Source organism: Trichechus manatus, unplaced genomic scaffold (assembly GCF_000243295.1).
Source record: "Trichechus manatus latirostris isolate Lorelei unplaced genomic scaffold, TriManLat1.0 scaffold00011, whole genome shotgun sequence".
Classification (NCBI taxonomy): Eukaryota; Metazoa; Chordata; class Mammalia; order Sirenia; family Trichechidae; genus Trichechus; species Trichechus manatus.
In genome coordinates this window covers 31,074,017-31,100,646 of record NW_004443947.1, presented here as the reverse complement: position 1 = coordinate 31,100,646, position 26,630 = coordinate 31,074,017, and the positions used below count along the sequence as shown (strand labels likewise).

Genomic DNA, 26,630 nt, shown 5'->3' with positions numbered 1-26,630 from the left:
ATCTGGTTGTTCTGGGCTCAGGCTGGTGGCGGCTATAGTTCACATGGTCCTTTAGTCCTCTGGGATAATATTTTCCTTGTGTCTTTGGTTTTCTTTATTCTCCATTTCTCCGGATGGGATGGGACCAATAGACGTATCTTAGATGGCTGCTCACAAGCTGTTAAGACCCCAGATGCTACTTACCAAAGAAGGATGTAGAACATTTTCTTTATGAACTATGTTGTGCCAATTGACCTAGATGTCTCCCGAGACCATGGTCCCCAGACCTCAGCCCAACAACTAGGTCCCCCAAGGTGTTTGAATGTGTCTAGGGAGCTTCTGTGACTTTGCCTTGGTCAAGTTATGCTGACTTCCCCCACACTGTGTGTTGTCTTTCCGTTCACCAAAGTTGACACTTGTCTGCTATTAGTGATTTCGTCTCCCCATCCCTCCCCTCCCTCATAATTATCAAAGTTTGTTTTATCTGTGTGTAGATCTTGAGTTTTTATTATAGTTTCATACAATATTTGTCTTCTTGTGATTGAGCTATTTCACTCAGTATAATGTCCTCCAGATTCATCCATGTTGTGAGATGTTTCTCGGCTACGTCATTGTTCTTTATCATCGCGTAGCATTCCATTGTGTGTATGTACCATAATTTATTTATCCATTCATCTGTTGATGGGCACTTAGGTTTTTTTTTTCATCTTTTTGCTATAGTGAATAATGCTGCAATGAACATGGGTGTGTGTATGCCTATTCATGTGACAGAATTGCTTGATTGTACAGTATTTCTATTTCTAGCTTTTTAAGGAGGCGTCATATTGTTTTCCACAGTGGTTATATCATTTTACATTCCCACCAGCAGTACATAAGAGTTCCAATCTCCCCATAACATCTCCAACATTTGTTACTTTGCGTTTTTTGGATTAGCGCCAGCCTTGGTACTTCATTGTAGTTTTGCTTTGCATTTCTCTAATGGCTAATGATTGCTAGCATTTCCTTATGTATCTATAGGCCGCCTGAATGTATTCTTTGGTGAAGTGTCTCTTCATATCCTGTGCCCATTTTTAATTGGATTATTTGTCTTTTTATTGCTGAGTTATTGACGTATTTTATATATTTTAGAGATTAGACCCTTCTCAAATATGTAGTAGCCAAATTCTTTTTCCCAGTCTGTAGGTTCTCTTTTTACTTTTTTGGTGAAGTCTTTTGATGAGCTTAAGTGTTTAATTTTTAGGAACTCCCAGTTATCAAGTTTATATTCTGGTGTTTGTGCATTGTTAGTCATGGTCTGTATTGTATTTATGCCATGTATTAGGGTCCCTAGTGTTATCCCTATTTTTAATTCCATGATTAGTATCGTTTTAGGTTTTATATTTAGGTCTTTGATCCGTTTTGAGTTAGTTTTTGTGTATGGTGTGAGTATGGGCCCTGTTTCATTTGTTTTTTACAGGTGAACATCCAGTTACACCAGCACTATTTGTTAGAGACTGTCTTTTCCCCATTTAATGGAGTTTGGCCCTTTGTCAAATATCAGCTGCCTGTAGGTGGATCATGAGAGCCCTGGTGGTGCAGTGGTTGGTTAAGAGCTATAGCAAGCTACAGCTGCTAACCAAAATGTTGGCAGTTCTAATCTACCAGCTGCTCGTTGGAAACCCTATGGGGGAGTTATACTCTGTTTTATAGGATCGCTATGAGTTAGAATTGACTTGACAGCAATGGGTTTTGGTCTGGTAGGTGAATCACAACTAGATTTAAATAATTTATTGGCTGATGGTTTAAAAAAAATTGTCTCCTCCATTAGATGTAAACTCCTACGGGCAGGAAATTCCTCTGTCAGATTCACCTTTTTGTCCCCTGACCCTGGCACAATACTTGGCATCTAATGAGCAGTAAATGAAGATTTGTTGGATGAAAGAATTAATTAGTAAATGATAATTTCAAATATACATTTTTAAGAGAAAAAGACACATGAAGAGAAAACAAAAAGAAACCAAAGTTTTAGTCAAGTAACCAAATTACTGGCTTTAGTTTTAAAGTTGTTTCTTTTTCTGGCCATCATTTATACCCAAAGCAGCATCATTGGAAATTGATGTTAAGAATAATGACCCTCTTAGATCCTCATTCAAGAATGTCTCTACTTTCAAAGGCAAGAAGGGGATTCATTTCTCCCCCATTTCTGAGGTCTTGCTTTGCTCAGTGATTTTGACTTAATCCTCAAATAATCAGAAAATTCTGCTGAACAACATAAACCATGACTATAGAATCCTGATTCGTTAAAGTTGAGTTGTAATTAGCAATTTTTTTAAAATATTCAATCACTTTGAAGATGACTGTTATGAGAGACCCATGCCATCATTTATCAATGAGATGACTCATTCAATTTAAGGAAAATTCAGAGATTAAAAGCTGGAACTTGCAAGTTTCAGCATCAATAATCCCTGGAGTTAGAAAGGACCTTCTTACACCATAGGCACAGCAGGCATGCCATTCTAATCACTAATCTTAACTGATTAAATGGCCGACTGAAGATTAGGTATCTTCGTCACAAACATAATCTTAGTCTTTGTGGTTCTTAACATGGTTCCATTTGGAGCTGTTGTTTGGCTCAGTACATTGGAAAATGATGACAACTGACTTTCCCACATATTTACTGAACTCCTACCATTGTGATAGATATGCTGACAGAGTTCCAGGGACAGCACAAATGAACACAAGATACTTCATGCCTTTGACAAATTTGCATTCTGGCAAAGCAAGAATATTAAACACTGAAATACAAAGCAGAGTAGAAAAAAGCTTAGGTGACAAACTGACAGAGAAGTCAAATACCACATCTATTTGAATAAATCAAGCAAGGCTTCAATGGAGGAGGGACTGTGTTGAGACGGATTTTGAAGGATGGGCAGGATAGCAACAAATAGAGATTGGTGATAAAGAAGGCATTCCACGAGCAAAGATATGTGGCTGGGGAAAATTGTGGGGTGTATTTTCATAAGAAGAGTAAGTAATCCAGTATGGATAGACCATACATTACCTGTGATGATATGATGGGAGATAAATCTGGAATAGATTTTGTCCATATTATGTGTGAAGAGTATTATATAGGTAATGAAGTATTGAGGAGCTGAAAGTCATAGGTTTGAGACCATTAGTTGCCATTTGACTTATCTTTGTTTTAAGACAGTAGATCGCAATCTATTTATGAAGTAAGACATAAGATATCCAGGTTTAGACCAAATTATGAAAATGACTAAGTTTATATTTGGAGTTAAGCCTAGAAAACCCTACAGGGCAGTTCTACTCTGTCACATGGGGTTGCTATGAGTTGAAAATCGACTCAAAGGCACCTATCAACAACAACAACATCTGAACTTCCACCACAGCCTCCTCCCTCTTTTTCCCATTCTGTTCTAAGTTGAACTTATATCTGATCCCATTCCTGGTGAGGAATAACTGATCATGGCTTGGAGGTTTGAAAGATGGGGATAGATGATAATTCTAAGGAAAATTCTCAGGTTATCAGGGGACTCTTAAAGCAAAAGGCTTTAGGATTCAGGAATCTTGTTACAATGGCAGTCTATGAGACAGTAGGGTAAAAAGTTTGCTGCGTAAGATTTGTACTCTCAAATCTTACAAAATAGAACAGCACCTCCATGTCTCCCTTCCGTGGTTCACAGTGGTCATTGGCTGTAAGAGTGACAGCCTGACTCAGAGTATGGATGCCTAGTGAAAAACCATTCCCAATAGTGAACGTCACTCAAAGTATAGGCACGCATGCATGCTTTGCCAGTCATGTCCTCTTCATGAACTAGAGAAGGGACACTAGGTAGCTGGGATAGCAGAAAGATAGCTAAAGATCAGGAGGCCTGAGTTCTAGACTCAGCTCTAAGTCTCAGTTTTCACATTTGTTAAAAATAACAACTAGGGATGGATACATGAGTTCTAAGAATCATTTTACCTCCATAATATCATATAAGAAGGCATATATTATGGGCTGTACCTCCCTGCAGTGCAAACACAGAGAAATGTCAACTCTGAAAGAATTCAGGCCTTCAAAACATGGCCCCTTCCGTAGCTCCTTTCTGGGTGCCTGTTCAGTTCAGAGGGCTGTGGAAAGGTGGGAGCTTCTGAAGGACGATTGACAAGGCCACTGGGAAGCCAAATCTTCAGTCAGCTCCATAAGGTGGCATTCTGTCAGCAAAGTGTTCCGCTGGGCAGTTGGGCCATGTGGGGGATCCTGGGAGTGGCAGTGTTTGCATGAAGGAGAGATCACATTCCGGAAGGCTGCCCGGAAGCGGTGAGACAGCAGGTTATAGATAACGGGGTTGACGGCTGAGCTCAGGTAGAAGAAGACACCTGGGAGGCAGGAGATCAAAAGAGACACACTAAAGGAAATATTGAGTGACAGATATGATAGGGAGAAGGAAAAATATTTAACAAAGGCCTAGAATTCCTGTGATTACCTCTTTTGGAAGTGATAATATATTCAAGACGCTAATTGAGAATACAAAATGCACTGAACAGATCTACCACCTGTGCACTTAGGAATCAAACGCAGAAAGATTAAAGAGTCTTGGAAAAATTTAGGCTGACATGGGCTGTCTTTGAGATATTCAGCAACTTCCTTTGATCCCCACTTGTTTAATTAAATACATGTTTCCATAGCATTAATGAGAGATGCTTAAGTATCAGAGGAAGGTGAGATTTTTTTTTTTTTAATCTCATTGGAATTTTACTCTTAAATCTATAATTTGAAAGTGTAAGTAATGAAGGAATTAAAAAGTCAAGGCTTAGTGCCTGCTGAAATTCCTTGCTATGTTAAATATCTCTTCAAAGAAATATTCCCAATGTCCTTTCTCTAGCTTTTCTTCTTGACAGCTCCTCCAACTTATTTTTTTTTACCTTATTGAATACTTGTATTTTGTTAATTATTTTCTCCACTAAATGCCTCACACATTGCCATTTACCTGTTTGGTATATACTCTTCCTTTATTACCGTATCCATATCCTATTTTATTTCCTCAAAGTCTAAGGTGAACCAAAGTTTGTGAGTCAGAAGACCTAGCTTCTTATCTTGGCTTTACTTGTTCTGTGACCTTAAACAAACACTGGTACTTCAGTTTCCTTCTCTGCAAAATGGGAATAATAATATTGACCTAATACACCCTTTGGTTTATTGTGAGGATAAAGCTGAGATACCATACATAAAAGGGCTGAAAAAGTACTGTTGTCAATATGTATATCCTCATTTATATAATTCAGGACATTCATAGTGGCATATGACCTGAGCAAAGAATTGGGCAGGGACAAATACAGAGGAGAACATTCTTCTGTATGTTATGGACTGTTAGTTCTTTCAACAAATAAAGTAAAACCTGCAAAAGTGGAACCTGTGTAAGGTGAAAACCTGTCAGAGAAGGAAAATTCAAATGTTTTCCACCAATACAGAGTGATAGAAAAGTGGTAAGTTCACTCCCTGACAACGGGGTAAAACTTCGAAGACTCAGAAAAACAAGGCAGTCCCACTGAGTTCTGGCTATCACAGGTTTCACTATATTGACTTAACCCCTATTATGTGCCAAGAACTTCTAGGTACATTGGAAGGAGGTGGATTTAGACTTTGTTCTCTACAGACCTGGAATACTATTATAGAGATAAGATTTATGCCTTTATTCAATAATTAATAATAAAAAATATGAAACAATGTAAGAACAAAATATATGATACCAACAGGCATTAGAAATTCACATAAGGACTATGATGGTCACGAAAGATTTAGCGGAGGTGACAGAACACCAGCCAGGGCCTAGAACAGGTAGGAGAGAGTTGAGAAGAAGAGGAGAAAGCATTGTGGGTAGAAGACATAGCATGCACAATGGTGCAGAGGTACAGGGATGGTTATATTGTGCAGGATAATTGTAGAATGTGGAAGACTCTCTGATTATCCAGTTAGACAAGTGTATGATCTTTGACTAGGAATAATATAACTTGAAGATCAAAATGCAAGTTGGGGCATTTTCTGTAGGGTTTAAGAGGTTTGTGCTTCATCTGGTTGGCAATGAGGAGTGGGGATGATACCTTAACAGGATAATGTCATTATGAAAGCCAAAGTTTTGAAATCTTATACCAGCAGTCTTGATGCATCTGGAGAGGTGTAGTCAACTAGTCAAATGTCATGTGGTTTGGTAGTAATTTCCAATTTCTTTAAACACTCACATTTTTCCCAAATTAACCACAAGTTTACTCTAAAGGCTATAAATATTTTTAAGTCTGGGTTTTATCCCATAGTGATAAATGTTTGGACATGAAATAAAGGACTAATGTCCAGATATAAGCTATACACAAGGCCTGCTGAGTCCAAAAAAAGAGGATGACAGAAAATAGGTAATACACGAGGTGTACAGTACACATATGTATGCTATTGTTTTTGCTTTGTGCACAACATCTGGACCTTAACTTACATAAATCGATCTCCTCTTTCCTCTGTGACCATGTCTTTGATAACCCAAATTGCCTACAGAATCAGCCAATGACTAGCAGAAGTGAAGGGAAAAAAGTGGTCAGAACCTAAGGCTGACGGTCACACGGACTGAGAAAGAGGGAACTGGGTGACCATTCTCTATTCTGTTTTAGTGGAAAGAACACTGAACTTGCAGTCAGGTGAGTTGGGCACGAACGTTGTTTCTACTCTTTGCTATCTGAGTACCTTTGAGTAAGTCACTCATTTTTGGAACTGTTTCTTCAACTGAAAAATTTTGGTGATAATATCCACTTAACAGCTTTGTGGTGATGATTATAGAAAGATATATAGCATTTTATAGCTTAAAAACTATTGAATATCCACCATTTGCTTCTTACTATCAGTCTATGATTTGCATAGAACAGATATTATTGCTATTTTACACTTGAGGAAACTTTGGTGTGAAGGAAGCCATGTGTTCCAGATCACTCAGAAAATTAATGGTGGAATTGGCATGCAAATCCAGGTTCTCTGACTTTGTGACCTTTCCACCATTTGATACACATTCTATGATATGTTCTATGAGCAGGTAAAGAAGCCTAAAAGCAGGTCTTAATGCCCCATGAATGTCCTTTGGTTCTTTTTAAAGGAATCTAATATTTGCTGAAGGCAATATGGGATTTCAGGGACATAAATGTTTAATAAATAAGAACCAATTTAATCAAGTGTCACTTGGAAGGAAAGCCAAGGAATCATTCCTTAGACAATTCTCTGCTGTATTTGCCATGCTTGGAGCTGAGGTCTTCCATGAAGTAGCTTCTAAAACAGTGATCTGGTATATTTTTTGGATTAGTTACATAGTATCTAATCTTGGAATAAAATGAAAATTAAGTGTCTTCATTATAGTACAGTGGGTCCATACGATAAATTGATATACCTAGATAGAACCTATTGCATGAGGCAAGATGAATAAATTGTATTCACCTGGACACTTGTCATGCAACCAAACCAGCAAAGCTTTTACCTGACACCACATGGATGAGATTGAACACAGCGGCCAGAGATTCAGTCCACTCCTCCACAAAGCTGAAGAAGAGCCGATCAATGTGGAATGGGGTCCAACAGATAGCGAACACTAAGACCAAGACAACTGGAAAGGATAATGAATGGGAGAGCAAAAGACAGTTCAAGCAAGGATAGGTATGCGATGCCCACTCTAAGTCCATTCATTGCTTCTAGCATTTTGCCCTCGCTTTTGCCTACATCTTTGTTAAGCTATAATTGTTATAGACAAACTCAGTCCTAAAGAGCCTAAATATAGAGTATTTAAGTGTAAGAAAGAATTTTATTCGATTTTGGATCAGTTTTCCATATGATTGTACAAGATTTCTTATATAACGTAAACTTCCTTTAGAATGTTTGAAATTATATTGAATTTGTTCGAAGCTCTGAAAATATTCTACTGTGGAAAATAAAGTATATTGCATGTAGACTGTTGGAATCACAAACTAGTCATATAAATAACATGATTGGGTTCAAGTTGTTGGTATTCTTTAAAGTCATAGATTAACAACAAACTGTTAAATGTATGCATAGATTCAACTTGTTACTTTAGCAATAATTAGAAGCATCTCTGAATTTAATCACTTAAAATTCTGTATGGGATGGGGAGGAGAGAAAGAGTGAACAATCACTAGCATAATATTGCTTTACAAGTATCTTCTGATTGGGGTGGGGATGTGTCATTATGTTATAAATTGCTAGAGCACAGAATTCCTTTCAGTTTCTTTTTTTCAGCTCCCAATATAGAGATTGGTGCTACTATAGTTTCTCTTCGGGGCACTTAATCTCCACAAATATAAATATGCATTTTTTTCTCTTCTGAAGTTGTCCTTTTCTTTGCAATGATTTGATGTCTGGGATTTGCCTGAAAAAAATCTTTTAGGAAGTAGGAGAAATGGTATAGATCAAACAAAATTAACTGTAAATTGATAATTTTTGAAGCTGGTGATGGGCACATGGGGGTTCACTTTTACTTGTGTACATATTTGAAGTTTCCCATATTAAAAAGTACATATATTTCTCGTTTACAATAAACATACTGAGAGTAAGATGTCTGTCCTTGTTGTGTGCTTTCAGGGGTATCTGGAATGTTCTTCTGAGCTTACCCCTAAAGAAAAAGTCCCTCTTCTCCTCACTACTGCCTATAGTTTCCTTAGTTAAAATTTAATTCTTTCTAAAATTATATCCCCCTTTTGAAAGGCAAATATCTTACAGTATATTTTATCATTGTGACTTAAATGCCAATGAGCTTCAAGTCTTTTCGTAAAAATAGATTATATTCCAGGGGAAAGGAGGAGAGACAATGAGGACACCAGGTTTCTTAATATGGAGTGGCAGGTGCTATCAGGCGTTAAAATAATTCCAGGAAGATGACTATTAGCGTCATAAAGGTAAACATTAGTAACTTCACAGTTTTATTGCTCACCAACACCACATAGTTATAGTGAGCATTTCCTATGCGTATTAGCCTGGAGGATTCTTTCCTTCCAAACCATAGGTTTGAACCTGGAATGTATGTTATAAACTGCCTTTCCCTCATCAGTGTCTCTCATAGAATGGTGCAGGATATCATGTGGATTGGTGCCTGAATATTTTTTTTAAACATCTTCATCTACACAGAAGTTGTACTGTTTTATCCATGGTCGTACAGTGTCAGAGGTTGAAGCACTATTTAAAGAAACTCTTGTCCAGATGTTCTTAACCTAGAATTAAAGACCCCGGGGAGCCCATGGATGGATTTCAGGGGATCATAATCCCCTGAAATGGAGTGCAAAATGTTTGTGTATATGCGTTTGTATGTTTTATGGGAGAGAGTCTACAGTTTTCATTTGATTTTTCAAAGGAACCCCTAACACAAAATAGGTTAAAAACAACTTGCTCATTTAACAGAGGGAAAAGTGATGCTCAAAGTCTCAGAGAATGGAGCGATTTACCAAACACCACATAGAGTATGTTACAATGCAAGCAAATTAGCATATTGTTCGGAAGGTTAAAAAACAAGCAACCAAAAAAAAAAAAAACCCGGACAGTTCTAGAAGCTTGAGTATGCCAAGGGAGACCAGGCCATGTTATTATGTTTCAGGGGCATTCTGATGCTGACCCCTAGTGGCACTTCTCTTGGTACCAAAAGCAAGGCAGCACCTTCACTTTTACTAACAAAACAAGACACAATAGAGGACTTACACAGCATCTTGGTGACTGACTTTCTGGAGGGTCTCTGGATATTTGCAGTCATTTCATCTACCTCAAGGGATTGGTCTTTTTTCAGCTGAAAAGTAAGGGGAAAGAGGAGGTAAGAAAGTTAAGCACTTTTTTTCCTCCTGTTAACTGAGAAATGTAACTTGAACACGCATTTTGCAGACAGAAAACTGGGACTTAGAGAAATGTAAGAATCTGTCAAAAGTTTAACAGTAAGTTGAGGTGAAGTTGGATCTGGAACCCAGGTCACCTAACTCAACTGGATACATGGCTGTGGCCAAGTTGCAGTGCCACTGTTTTTCATATGCAACTCTGTAGAACACTAGTTATGCAGTATGGTAATAGGTGTTCTATGACAAATATGAAATACTGAAGTAAAAGAAGATGTTAGCTGGAAACATTCATTCAATCAAAAATTATTGAACATGTATTGTGTAGCAGTCCCTCTGCTACGTGGTAGGTAAGCAGTGGAAAGCAAAGGCAGATGAGATGTCATTCTGCCTACAGTCTTTATCATGAGTCCTCTAGGAGCTTTTAATATGCTAATGAGCATTATAAGGATCCCTGGTGGCACAGTGGTTAAGCACTTGGCCGCTAATCAAAAGGTAGGCAGTTTGAACCCACCAGCCACTCTGCGGGAGAAAGATGTGGCAATCTGCTTCCATAAAGATTACAGCCTTGGAAATCCCATAGGGGCAGTTCTACCCTGTAGAACCCCTATAGGGTTGCTATGAGATGGAACTGACTTGACGGCACACAGCAAAAGCAACAACAATGAGCATGATGAATCTTCAAGGGGGATTGTGCTCCTTTGACTAAACAATACCCTTTTGTAGCTGTTTACAGTGGAATATATAGTACTATGTTGAGAAGCGCAATTTGGGAAATGCTGCTTTATTATTGATAAGAGTACATATGTTTCTGAGCTTAGAGATTAAAATATATTTTGGGAGATACGGTGATTCTTGATGTAACATCTGAAAATTTCAAATAATAACACACTTGTACTACCAATTTTTTTTTTTTTTTGGTAAAAGTATACAGAGCCAGAAATACACCATTTGAACAATTTATACATATACAATTCAGTGACATTGGTAATATTCTTCAAGTTGTTTTACTATTTTTGCTATATTTTTCCAAATTATTCCACCACTATTATCTTAAACTCATACTGTCCATAAACTTCCCATCCAATCTTTTGAGTTACTGTTGTCAATCTGATCTCACACAGATAATTCTTTAACAGAGCACAATGCCCAAAGCAGACGTACTTTATTATTTAAGATAAGCTATTTTTTCGTTCAAAGAAGACTTCAGGGGTTTTATGGTTAAGGTTGTGTGTCATCTTGACTGGGTCGTGATTCTCAGTGTTTTGGCAGTTGTATAATGTTGTGATCACTTCCCTGTTGAAATTTTATATGTGATCACCCCTATGATGGAATCTGCAGAGTGGTACTGGCGGGGGTGGGGCCTGTGGCAGCTCACCGCCCCTCAGCCTTCAGCTCTCCGCCCTCTGCTGCCTAATTCCTTCCTGCTCACCTTGCCAAGGCTTTTGGCTTGTTCTGGGTCTTGTAGCTACCTTTTGTTCATCTGACCTCTGGTTCCTGGGACTTTAGCTAGCAGCTTACCTGCTGATCTTGGGTTTGCCAGCCCCTTTAGCTATGTGAATCAGGAGAAGCCTTGCGGTCTTGCCTGCCAATGTTGGAATTTGTCAACCTTCACAGCCTGTGAGCAAGAGCCCTGCTCTCTGACCTGCTGATCTTGGGTTCACCAGCCCCTGTGGCTATGTGAGTCCCCAGAGAAGCTTCTATCCTGATCCACAGACTTGGGACATTCCAGCCTCTACAGTCACATGAGCTGTTTCCTTGATATAAATCTCTCTTTCTCTCTCTCTCTGTATATGTATATATATTTATATGCTTTATTGGTGTTGCTTCTCTAGAGAACTCAGCCTAAGACAAGGGAATACTTTGGTTTAGGGTTTAAAATTTAAAGATGATCTCAGGACAATAGTTTCAGGGGCTTATCAAGCCTCAATCACTCCAGAAAATCTGGATTCCATTCAGAATTTGAAATTATGTTCTATAATTCCCCCCTTTTGATCAATAATCTTCTGTAGTCTTTGATCAAAATATTCAGTAATGGTAGCTAAGCACCATCCAGTTCTTCTGGTCTTATGGCAAAGAAAGCAGTTGTTCATGGAGGCAACCAGACACGCATTTGATTCTCTCCTCTGATTCCTGACTCATTTTTCCTCTGTTGCTTCAGGTGAATGGAGACTAATCATACTTTGGATGACCACTTGCTAACTTTTAAGAGCCCAGTCATTATGCCATGAACTAGAAGGTAGAACAGGAGTACTGAGTGACAATATTAGACTCATTGATTGGGATGTCCCTTGAAACTATGACCCTAAACCTCCAAACCAAGAAAACAAATCCCATGAGGTGTTTGATTGTTCATAAGCAATCTCAACATCTGCTTTTTTTTTTTTTTGTAAAAAACATATAACACAGCAATTACCAATTCAACATTTTTTAGGTGCTCTACTTCCAATATTTCTTGCCCAGTTCGAGTGCCACCTACTCCTGGAATTCTTTGGTGGCCACTTTAGCCCACTGGCCTCTCCTTTGTCTGAACTCCCATAGGCTGAACACCTGCACCACTCATCTAGTAATGGAATTTTTTCCCTTTAATTTATATATTTTTAGTTTGTGGGGATGTATAGCCCAGATAAAAGAAGCTTTAGGGACTTATGGTAAACTTCTATTAAATATCTAGAAGGAAGTATAATATATATTTGCCATTTGTTTCTCTAGCATTTATTCTCCTTTCCTCTTACCAGCTATACCCTGATTTCCCCTTAAGGCATTTATTTACTCTTTCCTCATTGTTAGTCATTAATTTGAATGGGAATGACCACAAATCCAGCTCCCTGAATAATGTAAGCCAATCAACTCATTCCATCCTCCAGTCACAGTGACTGGATAATTACAGTTAATGAGAATCAGATACTTGTATTTCCAGAAATGGAAGTTTTATTTCTCTTCTGTTGGAACTGCCACAGGGAACCCATTTTATTCTCTCCATGTGAGGTCTGGAATTACAACTATTACAACTTCCCCCACCCCCCCACCATGGGGAAAGAGCTCAAAGCCACCAATGGGCCAGCGTGTGGAGTCTGAGATTGAAATGAACACCATAGAAAAAAGAGCAAAGAAACCAAGAGAAAGCCAGTTTCTTGCTGACATTTTATATGTTACTGGATTAGTCTTTACCTAGAGCCAGCTCTCCATCTGGAATTTTCAGGTCTATGCTTCCCTTCATATTTAACTTTGTTGAGTTGGGGCTCCCTCATTAGCAATGTAAAAGTCTTGACTGGTTGATGGAGGCCATCAGGTGAAAGGAAAATTTGATTTACTGTATATGGTCCCAGGGATAGATTAGGGTCGATTCATTGAACTATAAGGAGACAGATTCCAATTCAAGCTAAAGATATTGGTGTAGTTAATGTATAACAACGGAACAAGCTGTTCTAAGAGGCAGTGAGCTTCCTGGGCTAGATGGCATTTTGAGGGAATATTTTGGAGAAGATATTTAAATTAAATAATAATTGGCAGAGAAGGTCATTGAAAGTTGCCCCTAAAGTTCAGCAAATCAATGTCCTGTCTTCCTAATAAAAACATAACCTCCTTGAAATCATGTTACTCCCTGGATCACGCTGGCCCTGGGGCATCTATTTGGGTTAACAAGCATGGCCATTCATCTTCTGAATATATTGGTGCTCTCGACATATACCTGTGTCTTAACAAAGTGAGAGATTAAAGCTCCTGTAAAATTTGGCCCTTAAGAGCTGCCCCCTTGGAACTAGGAAAAGAATAGAGGAAAATATTGTGCAGTCATTTAAGAACAGATGGGAGGAAACTGGAGGTGATAGGCTATTATTAAAAGTAGTAAAACAATGTAGGTAGAGTGCTTATCTCAGTGCCCGGCACATGATAAACACTGAATAACAGTTTGGTGTTGCTATGAGTCTGATAATTGCCTTTGAGTTGACTTAAAAGACATGATAAAAACTAAATTTTTATGAAATAGTGAGTTATTTATTGCTGTCTGTGAGGACACTCAGAACCATTCTTGATGTGAATTACTAAGTCCCTTCTAGATATTCTCTTTCTCCTGGGGCCACTCATCCACAAGCAGTGCCTGTTCTGATACAAAGAAGCAGCCAGATTTCTGAGAAATAAATAATTGGTGTTTAAGGTTACAGCAATGCATCGAACAATCAATTTTAGTAAGTTATCTCCCACTAAATCTCCGAAAGCTTCTAATTACTTTGTGCCACTTTTGAGAGTTTGAAGTTATTACAAGATACAGTTATTTCATTATTTGATTTCAGTCCACCATTAAGAATAATGAAAGAATAATGAGCTCTATTAGTCACTTCTTTGGGTGATTTACCAGTTCTTAATGGTAATTTCTCCTCCCAAAGGAATGATTTCCTTAAACATCAAGCAAACAGTCACACAATTATTTTATGATCAGGCTTCCTGTACAGATATAGTCTGCACTGAAAAGAAAATCATGTGTCTATTAATCACTGTAAACTTCTTAGCTTCCTTAGGTTATATCTACCCAACTAGCTAGCTAGAGAAAGAGTGAAAAACAGATTATTTATCCATGTTTTACATTGTTCCATCAAAATTTGAAGTGGTTGACATAGTAGAATAGAATCCAATTTGCCTAACCAGTATTAAATGCTGTTCTATTTGTTGTTGAATAATTTGATCTTCCTTCACATATTTAGCAAAATAGATATTCAACCATTAATTATTCCCACTCACCCCAAAACTTAAATTTTAAAACTCAGATTTCAAAACGAGTAAAACATCGTGATCACTGTGTAGGAAGTTCAGGAGCCTTGATAACCCGGCCCTCTTATCTATGTAAGATCAAAGGTGAAGGAGACGGTTATGGGGTTGTTTATCATTCAGGTTGGTATATTAACCTAATCACTTGTTTATATTGACTAAAATCATTCTACCAGCTGTTTATTTATACAGTTTGTAGAGACTTGGATTCAGCATACCAAAATGTAATCACAGCTTTTGTGTAAATATCTCCACAACTTGAACAAAATCCATTTATTCAAAGTAAATAAATAAATTAGTCCAATGCATTTGAATTATGGTATTAGTGAAGAATACTGAATATACTATGGACTTCCAGAAGAATGAACAAATCTGTCTTAGAAGAAATACAGCCACAATGCTCCTTGGAAGCAAGGACAGTGAGACTTCATCTCATGTACTTTGAACATGTTATCAGGAAGGACCAGTCCCTGGAGAACAACATCATGGTTGGTAAAGTAGAGGATCGGTGAAAGAGAGGGAGACCCTCAATGAGATGGACTGACAGAGTGGTGGCAACAATGGGCTCAAACATAGCAAAGATTGTAAGGATGGCATGGGACCTGGAAGTGTTTCGTTCTGTTGTACATAGGGTCTCTGTGTGTTGGAACCGACTCGAAGGCACCTAACAACAACAGTATCTGACATGTCTGAATTCTGCTGCATTTCTTATATTCACCCTAAACAACTCAAGCATTAATGCCATATGTGGGAGATACAAGGACCAGGTCAGAGCCTCTCCAGAACTTCCTCCCAGATGGGGAGGAACTTGCCCTGGGATTATTTCTTCTCCATTTCCATAATATTCAAACCCTGTTAAGATGCTGATTGGAGACTTGTGTGTTGGAATGAGGACGCAGCACTGACTATATAGCTTTGGCCATACAGATGGACTCCTCCATCTTCCCTGGTCCTGTGATTTCATCAGTTTTCTGTTTGATGCCTTCTCAAGGGAGTAAGTCACAGAGTCAGCCGTACCTTTAGACTTGCCAGGAGAGTCAGTAACTTGAACAATCATTAGGGCTGCTTGGGTATCTTTAAAATTACTTGGATCTAAAAGGCCCTTCCTTTGAGGCAATGTTTCCAAGTCTCTTGTTTTAAAGATAGACTAGCTGAAGCCCATCACTGAGGGAAGTAATTTAACTTCATTCACTCATTCATTGAGCTTACAGTCTAGTTGAGGAGAAAGAAATTAATTAAGGAACCCACAAGTATAGAATTATACGGTGAGATTAATGCAATGAAGGAAAATCACTGGGAGCCATGAGTACCTACAACAGTGACTGGGTGTAGCTAGGAAATCAGGGAGAGCTTCCCTGAAGAAGTGATGATTGAAGTCTGATTTAAAGATAAGTAAGAGTTAAAAAGGCAAACGTGATAGTGGTGCTGGTGACAGTAGAAACATTCCAGGTAGTGGGTACAGCATGTGCAAAGTCTCTGTGGCCTATTGCAGAATAGGACCTACTGCTCCTGAGTCTTAGTCTAGGGATCTTCAAATTCTTCTAGGACTGAAACTCTAAGCATATGATTCCTATCCTGGTGTCCTCTATAGCCCTGCGTAATGCCTCATCTTTCCTGAGAATGGGCTGTTATAAGTTACATTACACACACAAAGAAAACCAGAGAGGTTTCTAAGCTTCTGTCTGAGCTGTCACTTAGCTCCTGATGCAATGTAGCTGTGGATTCATGACAACAAAAAAAAGTGAAACTCAAAGAAACTGTTTTAGGGGAAGTGTGTATTTCCTACTCAAAGTCAAACATTCCCCACAAATTGTCCCAGTATTAGTGATTGTTTAGTGTTGGACAAGATGGTATTAATAAATTTGGAGTGGGGATTTCTCATAGGGCTCATGATATTTGGAATCACATAGACATCTTATCCCCTCAGTGAGATGGGCAGGGCTGTGATGAGAAAGACAAGGCTGTGAGCTATCCTGGGGGGGACATACGTCTCTGCGAATACAGAGGCTGGCCAGCCCCCCAGGAGGAGACTGACACAGTTCCCTGCCTGATTAGATTTACTCCTGTGTCTAGACATCTGTGTCTCTTAGAATTTGTTCTTCCTACCTAGACCTTGTCATTCCCCTCAGGGACAATAGGTATTCAAAGAGCCACATGTGGGGCACTTACTTCTGACATTCACCTTTCTCAGAGGTCCACTGTGATGGGAAGTACATTAATTTTAAGATACTGCCTGGTGTCAGAGCCAGCTCCGAGCATTTGATGTGAGTGCTTGTTCGCATTTCGTTTGTAACTCACACCACCACCGCTCCCTCTCACAGTTTTCTTCTTCTTCTTTTTTTTTTTCTTGTTTAAGGAATCATGGACTATTAGAACTAGAGGGAAACTTAAATATAATCTGATGTGACCTTTTTGTTTTATAATTGGGAAGACTCAAGTCAGGAGAAAGTATGTAGCTTGTTTATCAGCATATTATGTCAGCGACAGACCTGGAAGTCTAAACCATTGCATGGCTGTTTACTACATAAGCTGCCTCCTTAAATGGGTGTAGAATCTTCACAGTCAAGACTTGCCTGTCTTGTGAATATGCCCGGAGAGAAATTATATAGACTCACTCCCACCCTCATCTAAAAGTTTCCCTCAGCTAATTTAAACCCAGAAAAAAGAAAAAAGCATAGGAAAGGAACCTCTAAGTATATTTTGCAAACTGAGTGGTGATTTTCTATTAATCTCAGGCTATCTCATTCATGTATCTTTTACTCTGTCTCATGTGATCGTCTCACCTCCCTACCCCTCAATCTCCATCTGCTTAGGGAGGAATTAGAGTTGATCTCAGTCAGATCATAGTTTTGTATTTAAACTGATATCTCAACCAAAAAAAAAGTCAAAGCAGCCACAAGGAAGGGTCTGAGTTTAAAACTACATATCTGTTTTGGGCTACAAAATGGGCGGGGATAGTTTTTGTTGTATTCTGGCTGAGTTGGAGCAGATGAAAAATGTCAATGCAGGCAGTAGATGGGGCAGAGACCTCAGGATGTGGAACAGTTTTTCAAGGTGGGTCACCTGCCCCATATCACCTGATGTACTTATTTAAAATGTAGATGCTCGACTCCATCTCACACCTGCTGAGTCAGATTCTATGGGAGGTGGGGTTGCACACTGATACTCGTAATAAGTTTTTCAGGTGACTGTTAGGAACGCTTGTATCTGAGAAGCACAGATACAGAGGGAAGAATAATGGAAATGAGTTAAATGAAATGACTTAGAGTTGCAGTAACTATAGTCCTTTAACTTCTCAACTTCCCCATCTGAGCTCATTAGATTTTCTCTTAGCTCCCTTCCAATTCTGAATTTCTCCAATTCTAAGTTTTCTCTGAACTCGGAGCCAGTGTAAAGAGAAGAAGGAGGTTCCCCATGCCAGACAGCTTAAATACTCACTCTGAGCCCCATGAGGTAGTAGAGGACGCTGATGACAGTCATCGGGAGTATGTAGAAGAGGAAGGAGGTGACTTGGATGATAAAGTTGTAGATCCACAAGGGCTTGATGACCGTACAGGTGGCAGAGCCCGGGACCAAGGACCCGTTGGGAAAGTATTGGAGCTTGATGCCGTGGATGCTGGTGTTGGGCAGAGAGAAGAGGAGGGAGAAGCCCCAGACCACACCGAGGATCCTGAGCGCCCGCCGCCGGGTGCTCTCTAACTTGGCGCGGAATGGGTGGAGGATGGCCACGTAGCGCTCCACGCTGACTGTGGTGACGCTGAGAATAGAAGTGAAGCACACGGTCTCAAAGAGGGCCGTCTTGAAGTAGCAGCCCACTGGCCCAAACAGGAAGGGATAGTTGTGCCACATCTCATAGACTTCCAGGGGCATTCCAAGGAGCAGGACCAGGAGATCTGAGACAGCCAAGCTGAAGAGGTAGTAGTTGGTGGGTGTCTTCATAGACTGGTGCCGCAGAATCACCAGACACACCAGGAGATTGCCAATGACCCCGACCACAAAAATCAGCGTATACACTACAGTCACGGGGAGGAAGAGGTGGCTGCGCCGAGGCCCACAGAGGAAGGCCAGGTAGTCCTCGGTGCTGTTCAGGTATTTTTTGAGTGAATTTTCCAGCTCCATCTGGTGGATCCGGGAAGCATTCTCACCTTTTTCCATCATTGAAACTTGAATCTGGAGACTTGAGCCTCCCCTGGTATGAAGCTTTGACCCAAGGCCAGCCAGAAAGAAAAGAGAAAGCAGTCAGGAAAGCACAGACTCAGTGAGTGAAGCCGGGAGAGAGTGAGCCTTCAGCCTCAAGACTGGGCTGCTCAGACGCTGATCCCTTTTGAAGAGCCCCTGAGACAGAAGCCCCTCCCCTCCACAGGCTGTGGGCCAATGAGTGTATGTCAGACCACACAGCACTCAATTATGGGTGTGCGGGCTTTGAGAGCAGGGAGCAGAGGAGGAGAGGGAGGCATTTCTCTGAATTGGAAGGAGATGGTAAATCAGAGCTGACACAGACGGTGACACTCTGTAACTTCAATAAGATGTGGTAACTCTGAGCAGTGCATTTTGCAACCTTGTGGGAATCTGGGTGGAAAGCAAATTAAAGTTGCAGGGTCATGGGTAGAAGAGTACAAATCTCCATTGATCCTTGTCACTTGCACAGCATGACAAATATGGGACATCAATAGATTTCTCAAGTTATCTTTTTCCCTTGAAAATTCAGGTCTCTCTGGGGAAAGTGCAGTCAATATGACTTTTTGGTTTTGATTTCGTCAATGATAGGCTCTAAAGCCTGAAAGAGCACTTGCACATCATCTAGTCCTTCCTGTAGTCTGACACTTCAGTCTCTTTTGACAGTGGCCGCAGTAGCAAAAGGAAAGTATGATTCTGAATAGGCACACTTAGAGAAATCCTATAAGACCTTGGGCGAATTACTCAACCTCGCCAAGCTTCATTTCCCTATCTGTAAGTTGGGGGACTCAGTACCATATTTTTACGCAAATAATGTGTGTTTTATACGTTTTTTGCCAACTGTGCAACCCTACCCCCCACCTAGCTGTTTTGTAAGCAAGCTATGCCATGCATTATATGTGTAGGTGCCAGGAGTGGATTACCCGGTAAACAAAGTAAGCACAGGCTTACTTGTGCTTACTTACTAATTTGTAGTGCACAATTTCACATGGGTTTCACCACATGTGAGCCATCCAAGTGAGACATGGGTGAAACTCATATGAAATTGTACATACAAATTAGTAAGTAAGCACAAATAAGCTAGTGTTTACCTTGCTTACCGGGTAATCTGCCCATGTCAGGGATTGTACATTTGAAAACAGGCTTTGATTCTGTAGGAGGGTGCTTGGGTTGGGAGGGAGATAGACGCCAGCCATACCTAGAAGCAGAATCTTTGATGTGGTGAAAAATGTGAAATTGCTCACTACAGATGATCTGGTAAGCAAGGTAAGCACTGTGCTTGCCTTGCCTATTAGATAATCTGCCCCTGGTGGGCATGTTATTTATGCAGGCAAGTAATATGCAACAAAATATGGTAAGTCTATTTTATTCCAGAAATATTGTTTGAGGATCCACTATGTGCCAGGCACTGTTCTAGACTTTGGGGAAACATCAGTGAATAAGCAAGAAAAGATTCCAGCCCTCACAGAGCTTTTCTTACCGTAGGGAATTCTGAAAATATACAAGCAAACTAATAAATTAATAATATGATTTCAGATGATAACTCGTGTTATGAAGAAAAATAAAGACTACTAAGGGGCTCTACAGAGACAAGGCTAAAGGTGTTCTTTTATCAAGGATAGTAAAAGAGGACTTGTTATGGATTAAATTGTGTCACCCAAAAATATGTGTTGTAAATCATAACCCCATACTTGTTGAAAGGAGCTCTGGTGGTGCAGTGGTTAAGTGCTCAGCTGCTGACTGAAAGGTTGGTGGTTCAAACCTACCAGCTGCTCTGTGAGAGAAAGATGTGGCAATCTGCTTCCATAAAATTATAGCCTTGGAAACCCTATGGGACAGTTCTACTTTGTCCTATAGGGTCACTATGAACTGGAATCAACTCCTTCACAAAGGGCTTTTTATATTTTTTGATGCATTCACATTCTGGAATAGTGTTTTCTTTGTTATGTTAATGAGGCAGTATTAGTGTCGTGTATGTCTTAAGCCAATCACTTTTGAGATATAAAAAGAGCAGAACAGGCACAGAAGCACAGAAGCAGGAATGAGGAAAGATTGATGCCATGTGGAGATCACCAAAGAACTGAGGAAGAGAAGCTGAAAAGGATAAGGATTTTCCCCCAGAGCTGACAGAGGGACCTATCCCCTAGAGTAGGTACCCTGAATTTGGACTTCAACATTAAAACTGTGAGAAAATAAATTTCTGTTCATTAAAGCTACCCTCTTGTGACATTTCTGTTATAGCAGCAATAAGAAACTAAGGCAGGACCTACCTCCGAAAATGTCACTTAAGCTGAAATCTGAATGATGAAAAATCAGTAATGAAAGATCCAAGATAAAAGTATTCACAGCAAAAGGAATGATAAGTTCGAAGGCTCTGAGGCAGAAATAAGCTTGATGTATTTCAGAAATATTGAGAATATCACTTAGACTGGGTTCTCTCGAGAAACAACACCAGTGAAGGGTATATATAAATATGTATAGAGAGACTTCTCTCAAGGAAATAATTCATGTGACTGTAGAGGCTGGCAAGTCCCAAATCTATGGGTTAGGCATCAGGCTGGAGGCTTTTCCTGATTCATGTGGTAACAAGGGGTGACAAATCCAAGATCAGCAGGTCAGATGACAGGCTGCTGGCTCACAAGACTGTGGAAGCTGATGAATTCCAGAATCGGCAGGCTAGATGGCAGGCTGCTGGCTCAAGTCCCAAGAACTGGAGGTCAGATGATGACAAGTCAGATGCAGGATCCAGAGCGTACAAACTTTTCTAGAACATCCATATATAATGGATGCAGGCCACACCCTCAAGGGAACTCCCCTTACAACCAGTTGACTGATCACATCAGATCACATCATGGAGGATGATTACATCAGATCACAAAATAGAGGATGACTACATCATTACATAACTTCCAAATTACACCATAACATAATTGCCAAACTACATCATTACATAACTGTCAGTCCACTGAGAATCACAATGTAGCCAAGTTGACACACAACCTTAAACATCACAACCAGTATGGCTGGAACTTAGTGAGTGGACAGGAGAGTATGGGTGATTAGACTGAAGTGGCTAACTGGGACCAGATCATATAGAGTCTTATAGGCTGTGGTAAAGAATTTGGATCTTATTCAAACTGCAGGGAAAAAAAAAAAAAAATCTTTGTAGGATTTTAATGAGGAGAATGAAGAGTGGTGAAGTTTTAACAAGAGGTAGATAGGAGGCCAGTATGATATTCCAGCCAAAGATGGTAATAGCTTGGATTACTGTGGATTTGGGAATAATTTTGAAAGAGAGGATAGTGCCTACCTTACACAGTTGTTGAGAATATTAATTTAGATTACATATATAAAGCATCTTATAGATACCCTGCGTTAATTCTTTTCCTGTTGAAAAATCGAATGAACAAACTGAAGACCAAAGAGGTAAAGTGACTTGTCTAAGAATAATCTGTCAGTCAGGATGGGGTAGTTTATGCTTCTGTAACAAATGACCTCCTGTATCTCGGTGGTTTAAAAAATTAAAGGTTTATTTTTCATTCACGTTACAGTGTTCAGCTGGAAGGTCTGTCCCACATTGTCCTCACTCCGGGGCCCAGGCTTAGGGAGAGGTCACTATCTGGAACTTTTCTGGTAATTGTGGTAGAGAGAGAGAGCTCTAGAAGACCTCAATAGGTAATTTATGCTTTAGCCCTTAAGTAACATATATCACTTCTGCTCACAGCTAATTGGCCAGGAATAGTTACACATATCCGCCCGACAACACAGGGGTAGGAAGTACTATCCTACCCTGTTCATGGCAGGTGGAGAACCAGGAAAATTTGGTGAACAACATTAATGATGAGAGCAGACACACAGGAAGTCATGGCAGATCCAAGTCTAGAGCCCTGTCATTGATGTCGAAATCACTATTAACAAATTTTAATGTATATTTTTGATGAAATAGGAAAAAAGTTCTATCATTGGGATGACATATCTCAATGAGATAGAAGTACCCTGAATATTAGAAGAGTGGACAGTGGCAGATAGTAGACATGAATCTGGGGGAAGAAACTTTTTAACACACAAGGTACCAAATTGAAGATCCAAAGATATCTCAGCATTGTGATGGGGTAGGCCTGATCAAATAAAATGAAGTCTGTTGAGTGAAAAAATACTAGGTGTTGTGAAAAGAGATGACACAGGAGTAATAAATAACATGGGCTCTAGTGTAGGCTTGGGGTTCATATCCTGGTTCTGCCTTCTACTAGCTGTGTAACCTCAAGTAAATTATTTAACATCTGATTCTCAGTCACCCCATATGAAAAATTAGTAAAATAAAAGTACTACTTTGTAGGATTGCTATGAAGGTTAAATAAAAATAGTTCCTGACAAACTGTTCAATATATATTATTATAATACATTATTTAAGTATTTGAAGAGATATGTAATAAAATAATAATAATTTAATAATGAAAATTTCATTATATTTATTAGGTTCAAAAAGACTATTGTGTGATTTAAAAGCTGGGAGATGTGCTTTGGAGCTGTTAATATGAAAAGGATTTCTCATTTTAAATTAACTGTCAGTGTAGGAGAGCAAGCCAAAGTAGCTGCTAAGAATGTATATGGAATTTTAGTCTTTGTTGATTGATATCCATCCCCCAGATCACGTGGGACTGGATCTGCGCTTTTTAGCCATGTGAAAATAGTGAGAATGATAAGGAGCTCACTATCCTATAGGCAATGTTTGATGGAAGTGGTGTTGTGGATTGAACGATGTTTCTCAGAATGATTTGAAGTCCTAACCGTGGTACCTGTGAATCTGATGTTGTTTGAAAATAGGATCTTTCTTTGAAAATGATATCAGTTATGTTAAGGTGGTCATACTGAAGTAGACTGGGTTCTAATTCCTTCCGAGTAGTGTCTTACAGAAGGGGAGAACAGATATGGAGATAGAGTCACACGGGGGCAGAGAGCCGCAATGTGAAGATTCATCTACAAGCAGCAAAGGAATGCCAGTGACTGCCTGCAGAAACTAAAAGCTATGAGAAGCATGGAACGGTTCCTTTTACAGAGACCTAAAAAGGAATTGGCACTGCCAATACCCTGATTTGGGCTTCTAGTCTCCAGAACTGTGAGATAATCTTCAAGGCCACTCACTTTGTGGTATTTTGTTACTGCAGAGCTAGGAAACTAAGACAGAAGGTGATGTTGTACTTGAGAAAGACTCAGAAGAGTGAAGTGGGTTATAAAAGACACCTTTGAATATTTGACAAGATGACACATTGAAGGCAAATTAGACCTGCTTTGAGTGACATCCAAGGACAGAAGGAAAACTGATGTGTATAAAAGTTTGGAGAGTCATGTTTTTTTCCCATTCAAGGAGGCCCTTTCTATAGTTTGGAGCTGTTGGAGAATAAAGTAGAAGGTTAATTTCCGGTTGTTGGATTTGAGAGTCTTCCAAGAAAAAAAAAATGACTTCATCCTGTCAAAAACTGTAGGCCAGTAGTTATTCATCATTTTGTACTGTGCAACTGGATCTATCAAGTATACCCCAAAGATTGTGGCTGCCTGGGTCTAGGAGGTTCCCCATGCCTGGGGAATTTCAGGAATGAGTTGACAGGGATGGCTGTTGGGACATAGGAATGGGAAAAGAATTAATATTTCTCTATACCTACTACCTACCAGTCAGTGTGTTAAGTTCTTAATATATGTTACTACATTTGACCATTACAGTGGTATACAAGTATTAGTAGCTCCACTTTATAGAAAAGGAAATTGAGGCTCAAAACAACTTACCCAAGGTCATATAGCTAACAAGTGGAGGAGGCAGGAATCGAACCCAGGTCTGAATGTATCCAAAGCTTATGAAATTTCTGCTTACCTCTCTCAGAAATATTTTCTGAGTTAATCTGATCAGAGGCTCTATTTTTTAGATAGTATTGCATATTTTTTTTTTGTTATACTTTAGATGAAGGTTTACAGAACAAACTGGCTTTTCATTAAACAGTACACATATTGTTTTATAACATTGGTTAGAACCCCATGACATGTCAACCCTCTCCCTTCTCGAACTTGGGTTCCCTATTACCAGCTTTCCTGTCCCCTCCTGCCTTCTAGTCCTTGCCCCTGTGCTGGTGTGCCCCTTTAGTCTCATTTTGTTTTATGGGCCTGTCTAACCTTTGGATGAAGGGTGAACCTCAAGAGTGACTTCACTACTGCGCTAAAAAGGTGTCCAGGGACCATACTTTCAGGGTTTGTCCAGTCTCTGCCAGCCAGTAAGTCTGGTCTTTTTTTGCGAGTTAGAATTTTGTTCTACGTTTTTCTCCAGCTCTGTTCTAGACCATGTATTGTGATCCCTGTCAGAGCAGTCAGTGGTGGTAGCTGGGCACCGTCTAGTTGTATTGGATTCAGTCTGGTGGAGGCCGTGGTAGTTGTGATCCGTTAGTCCTTTGAACTAATCTTTCCCTTGTATCTTTAGTTTTCTTCATTCTCCCTTGCTCCCGAAAGGGTGAGACCAGTGGAGTATCTTAGATGGCTGCTCATAGGCTTTTAAGACCCCAGACGCAACTCACCAAGGTAGAATGTAGAACGTTTTCTTTATAAACTGTGTTATGCCAATTGAGCTAGATGTTCCCTGAGACCATGGTCCCCACAGCCCTCTGCCCAGCAAATCGGTCCCTCCGGGAGTTCGGATGTGTCTATGGAGCTTCCATGACTTTGCCTTGTGCAAGTTGTGCTGGCCCCCCCAGTATTGTGTACTGTCTTACCCTTCACCAAAGTAACCACTTATCTATTGTATATTTAGTGTTTTTCCATGCCTCCCCTCCCCTCCCTCGTAACCATAGAAGATTGTTTCGTTTTGTGTGTAAACCTTTTCATGAATTTTTATAGTAGTGGTCTCATACAATATTTATCCTTTTGTGATTTACTTATTTCACTCAGTGTAAAGCCCTCCAGATTCATCCACGTTGTGAGATGCTTCGCAGATTCATCCTTGTTCTTTATCATTGAGTAGTACTCCATTTTGTGTATGTACCATAATTTGTTTACCATTCATTTGATGATAGGCATCTTGGTTGTTTCCATCTTTTTGTTATTGTGAACAATGCTACAACGAACATGGGTGTGCATATGTCTATTCGTGTGACAACTCTTTCTCTAGGATATATTCCTAGTAGTGGGATTGCTGGATCATATGGTATTTCTATTTCTAGCTTTCTAAGGAAGCGCCATATCGTTTTCCAAAATGGTCGTGTCATTTGCATTCCCCCTAGTGGTGCATAAGAGTTCGAATCTCCCAGCAGCGTCTCCAACATTTGTTATTTCCTGTTTTTTTGATTCATGCCAATAATTCCAGGATGAGATGGTATCTCATTGTGGTTTTGGTTTGCATTTCTCTAATGGCTAGTGATCAGGAGCATTTCCTCATGTATCTGTTAGCCACTTGAATGTTTTCTTTGAAAAAGTATCTGTTCATTTCCTTTGCCCATTTTTTAATTGGATTATTTGTCTTTTTATTGTAGAGATGTTGGATTTTCCTGTAGATTTTAGAGATTAGACCTTTGCTGGATTTGTAATAGCCAAAAATTTTTTCCTAGTCTGTAGGTTCTCCTTTTACTGTTTTGGTGAAGCCTTTTGGTGAACATAAGTATTTAATTTTTAGAAGATCTTAATTATCTAGCTTATCTTCTGAAGTTTGTGTGTTGTTGGTTATGGTTTGTATCCTGTTAGTGCCATGTATTAGGGCCTCTAGCATTGCTCCTGTTTTTTCTTCTATGATCTTTATAGTTTTTGGTTTTATATTAAGATCTTTGATCCATTTTGAATTAGTTTTTGTATGTGGTGTGAGGTATGGGTCTTATTTCATTTTTTTGCAGATGGACATCCAA

The 26,630-nt window shown here is 39.5% G+C and overlaps 1 protein-coding gene across 1 annotated transcript; it reads right to left on the bottom strand.

The window, feature by feature from the left end:
* Positions 1-4,084: 4,084 nt before the first annotated feature.
* NMUR2 (neuromedin U receptor 2) lies at positions 4,085-18,738 on the bottom strand. The gene is made up of 4 exons (XM_004371285.2): positions 18,019-18,738; positions 9,692-9,776; positions 7,470-7,595; positions 4,085-4,341 (listed from the first exon to the last, which is right to left on the bottom strand). Exons 1-4 carry the CDS (start codon positions 18,736-18,738, stop codon positions 4,085-4,087), a joined length of 1,188 nt encoding a protein of 395 aa, XP_004371342.1.
* Positions 18,739-26,630: the final 7,892 nt, after the last annotated feature.

Excerpts from the sequence above, each read along its gene's own strand:
- NMUR2 (XM_004371285.2), bottom strand. The coding sequence starts at position 18,738 with ATGATGGAAAAAGGTGAGAATGCTTCCCGGATCCACCAGATGGAGCTG. Across the intron at positions 7,596-9,691 it reads GTCAGTCACCAAGATGCTGT|TTGTCTTGGTCTTAGTGTTC; the intron begins GTAAGTCCTCTA and ends TATCCTTTCCAG. Across the intron at positions 4,342-7,469 it reads TCTCATCCATGTGGTGTCAG|GTGTCTTCTTCTACCTGAGC; the intron begins GTAAAAGCTTTG and ends CCTGCCTCCCAG.